Source organism: Atta cephalotes, assembly GCF_000143395.1.
Source record: "Atta cephalotes unplaced genomic scaffold scaffold01200, whole genome shotgun sequence".
NCBI classification, from domain to species: domain Eukaryota; kingdom Metazoa; phylum Arthropoda; class Insecta; order Hymenoptera; family Formicidae; genus Atta; species Atta cephalotes.
The window spans coordinates 1-3,154 of NW_012131264.1; the positions used below are offsets into that span (position 1 = coordinate 1).

A 3,154-nucleotide genomic window follows, 5' to 3' on the forward strand; every position below is an offset into this window, starting at 1 on the left:
ATATATATATATATATATATATATATATATATATATATGTATAAAATTCACATTAAATTATTTAAGCATTAAAAATCTAGCTTCGATCATTATAGGTTTGATTCTATTCTTACATACTTAGTATTTATTGCATTATGATCTTAATAAAATCATTATACAATATATATAATTTTATTATGTATCTGTTATATATTATCCGTTAGTTTCTTTTCATTGAGTGCATTCAGTAGAGTCTGTTGTGCAACCGTTTTGTAATTGTTTATTGAGATAGAATCATTCTTCTAGATCTAAAAGTATAATCCAATTAGCGCGAAGAAAATTGCCAGCAGTTTGAACGTTTTGAATACAGTCAATAGCTGCATTCAACAGATTCAATGTATTCTTCGAAATCTAATAAAATGTTGATTGGATGATCTAAATTCACCAATAACAGCGAACGCTCAATTGTTGAGTCTGCTGAACGCATTGCGTGCATTTAGAACGACAATCACTCATTGAGCTCTTTTATTTGAATGGGTAAATTCAGAAGCATGATCGCTTATTGAACGCTCTTGCATCTGATTGGCATATTCCATTGGATCTAAAAATATAGACCAAACAGATACTAGGCACACAGTAAGCGATCGTGTTTCTGGATGCATCTATTGAATTATGTGCTCATAACAGTTGCGCAGATTTTACATAGTTACGTAATTGTTGATATGAACACATAACAACTGCATAATGAGGGATTAGTACTGGAGCTAGGACTGCTTTCAGATTTCTTTCTGATAAAACAAATTGTAAAAAAAAAGGTTGAATTTTAAGAAATTGATTGATATCATAGACAATTAATAACAGTCGAATTATATAGTTTTTTTATATTTTAAATATATTAAAAATATGTTAAATATAATTACAAATTGAACTAAAAATTTCACTTTATTACTAAAGTACGAATAGATATTAAATAACGGCAAATAATTTTTAACGTTTATTTTTCCCGATTATTATAGCGATTTTTTAATACAATCTTGCATATAATCTACTGCGATCATTTATATACAGTGCTCTATTTCTTGAACTATAGAATTATAAAATTTTAACATGTATGTGTAGGAACGCGATTTTTATGACATTGCATTACCTATAAAATGCTGCATCAATAAATAATATTGAAAATTGTGTGCATAAAAAAGATGGAGAAAGATATTAAATAAATGGTATTAAAAATTGAATCTTCTTCTTTTGAATTCTCCTAGTATCGCTTCCCAGAAAAAAAAAACGAAGTGATATTGCAATCTTTAAAAAAGAATATCTCATCGAACATCGATAATGTCCGCGAGCATCAAGATGTTATTCAGACTTCGGTTTCATATCTTCTTTGTAGTGCAGCAGCACGAGAGAGAACAAAAATACACCAGCCATCATAGAGAATGCACTTATGTAGTATGGAAATGCGCTCGGTATAAAGCGTTCATATTGTGTGTGTTGCAGTGGACGCACAGAAACTTGCGTTGTACTGTAAAGATGGGTCAATCCGATGCGCGTATAGTCCACTTTGAATTGGTATACCCCGTACACATCAGGGATCTTAAATCTGCCTTCGTAGCGACCATTTCCTACTGATTTCATAGTCATACGCACGAACGGATCGATTCGTACAAATTCCAGCTGCAGATCGTTTGTCTCGTAAGGCACCCACTTGCCATCCGACAGTCGTTCGACTTCGATGGAATACACCACGTTGTCCATGATCGTATACGCAGTTGGCGGCTGCGTTTCGCCGACTCGATGATGGTGAACGTTCGACACTCTTATGACACCATTCTCCTTGAACACCCATTGTGTCATGGCCTTGGCTACCACTTGATTGCCAGATTTCTCGTATCTTTGACCATCTGCAAGCAATTGATTTTTTTTAAGCCTCATATAGATATTTTCAATAATCAAGTAAAAAAATTTAATTAGAGATAGCGATTATTAAGAAATTTCAAGAGGTAAATAAAAATATCTTTTTTTTGTTGCTATAGAACTTTGTATACTTTGTATACTTTACCTTGTCCCTTTTGAATAGGACTGGTAAATGCTTCGTCACTGAAGAAAAACAAGGAACCCGAGAACAGAACTCTGGCATTATTTCTTGCCTGTAGAGCCGCTATTAATAAAGTATTTTTGCCAACACCATGTGGATACTCTTTGATTGGTTGATCTGGATAATAGGTATATGCTGAAGTAGATGCTGATAATAAACGTAAAATTAAAGGATTATCTGTGTCCGCGATTAGTCCGGTTCCTTGATATAGCAATGGGGGGATGTTCTTGCTTCCAACAATAATTGGAGCATCTATTAGATTCGCTGGATCTGCTACTATAGTAGTGTGTTGACCACTGTCAGAAGCATCATAGTTCATATGATCGATTACAGTGGAGCCTTCCTCATCTACCTCTAAGCCACATTCTGAAGCTAATTCATGTACAGCATCGCCAGAATGTGAGGAGCCAGCAAGCAATACGTTTCCGCCATTGTCTATAAACTCCGTTATGGTGTCTACACTTAAAGCACCACCAAACTCTTCCACCGTAGGTGCAAATATTATTAGATGTTCATATAAATATTCGCCGTATTTGGAAAGCTGCAAAGTTGCATCGTCAGCTGACTTGAAAGTTAATGTATAACCACTATCTGTAACAATTTTAAAACATATTACTTAAAGCCAATAACATTACAATGCTATATTTTCCTGCTTTTTCTTGCTTGCATTTTATTAAATTATGCATTCTAAACTGTTCTTAATCAAGTGCAAACCAAAAATCATTTTATTCTTGTTTATTTGGAGAACATTCAGATAGGAATCTGAATGTGTTCCTGTGTGATACAATTCTAGTAATTTATTAATTTTAAAATACAAGCAATCCAGTAAAAGAAACATGCATTGTATGCTACTGGGTTAATATTACATTAATTCTGTTAAATTTATTCAATTACTTAATAAGTGTTTATTAAAAATTTTAAACACACACACACACACACACACACACACACACACACACATATATATATATATATATATATATATATATATAAGATATAATAATAATAATATATAATAATATATAATAGTATTATAATACTACAACTAAGTATAATTACTACGTATAGTACTATAACTAT

At 32.3% G+C, this 3,154-nt stretch overlaps 1 protein-coding gene across 1 annotated transcript; it reads right to left on the reverse strand.

The window, feature by feature from the left end:
- Positions 1-962: 962 nt before the first annotated feature.
- LOC105625379 (dolichyl-diphosphooligosaccharide--protein glycosyltransferase 48 kDa subunit) lies at positions 963-2,689 on the reverse strand (the record flags this gene model as incomplete). The annotated part of the gene is made up of 2 exons (XM_012206713.1): positions 963-1,880; positions 2,039-2,689. Coding segments are annotated over 2 exons (1,196 nt in total), but the record flags the coding sequence as incomplete, so codon positions are not given.
- Positions 2,690-3,154: the final 465 nt, after the last annotated feature.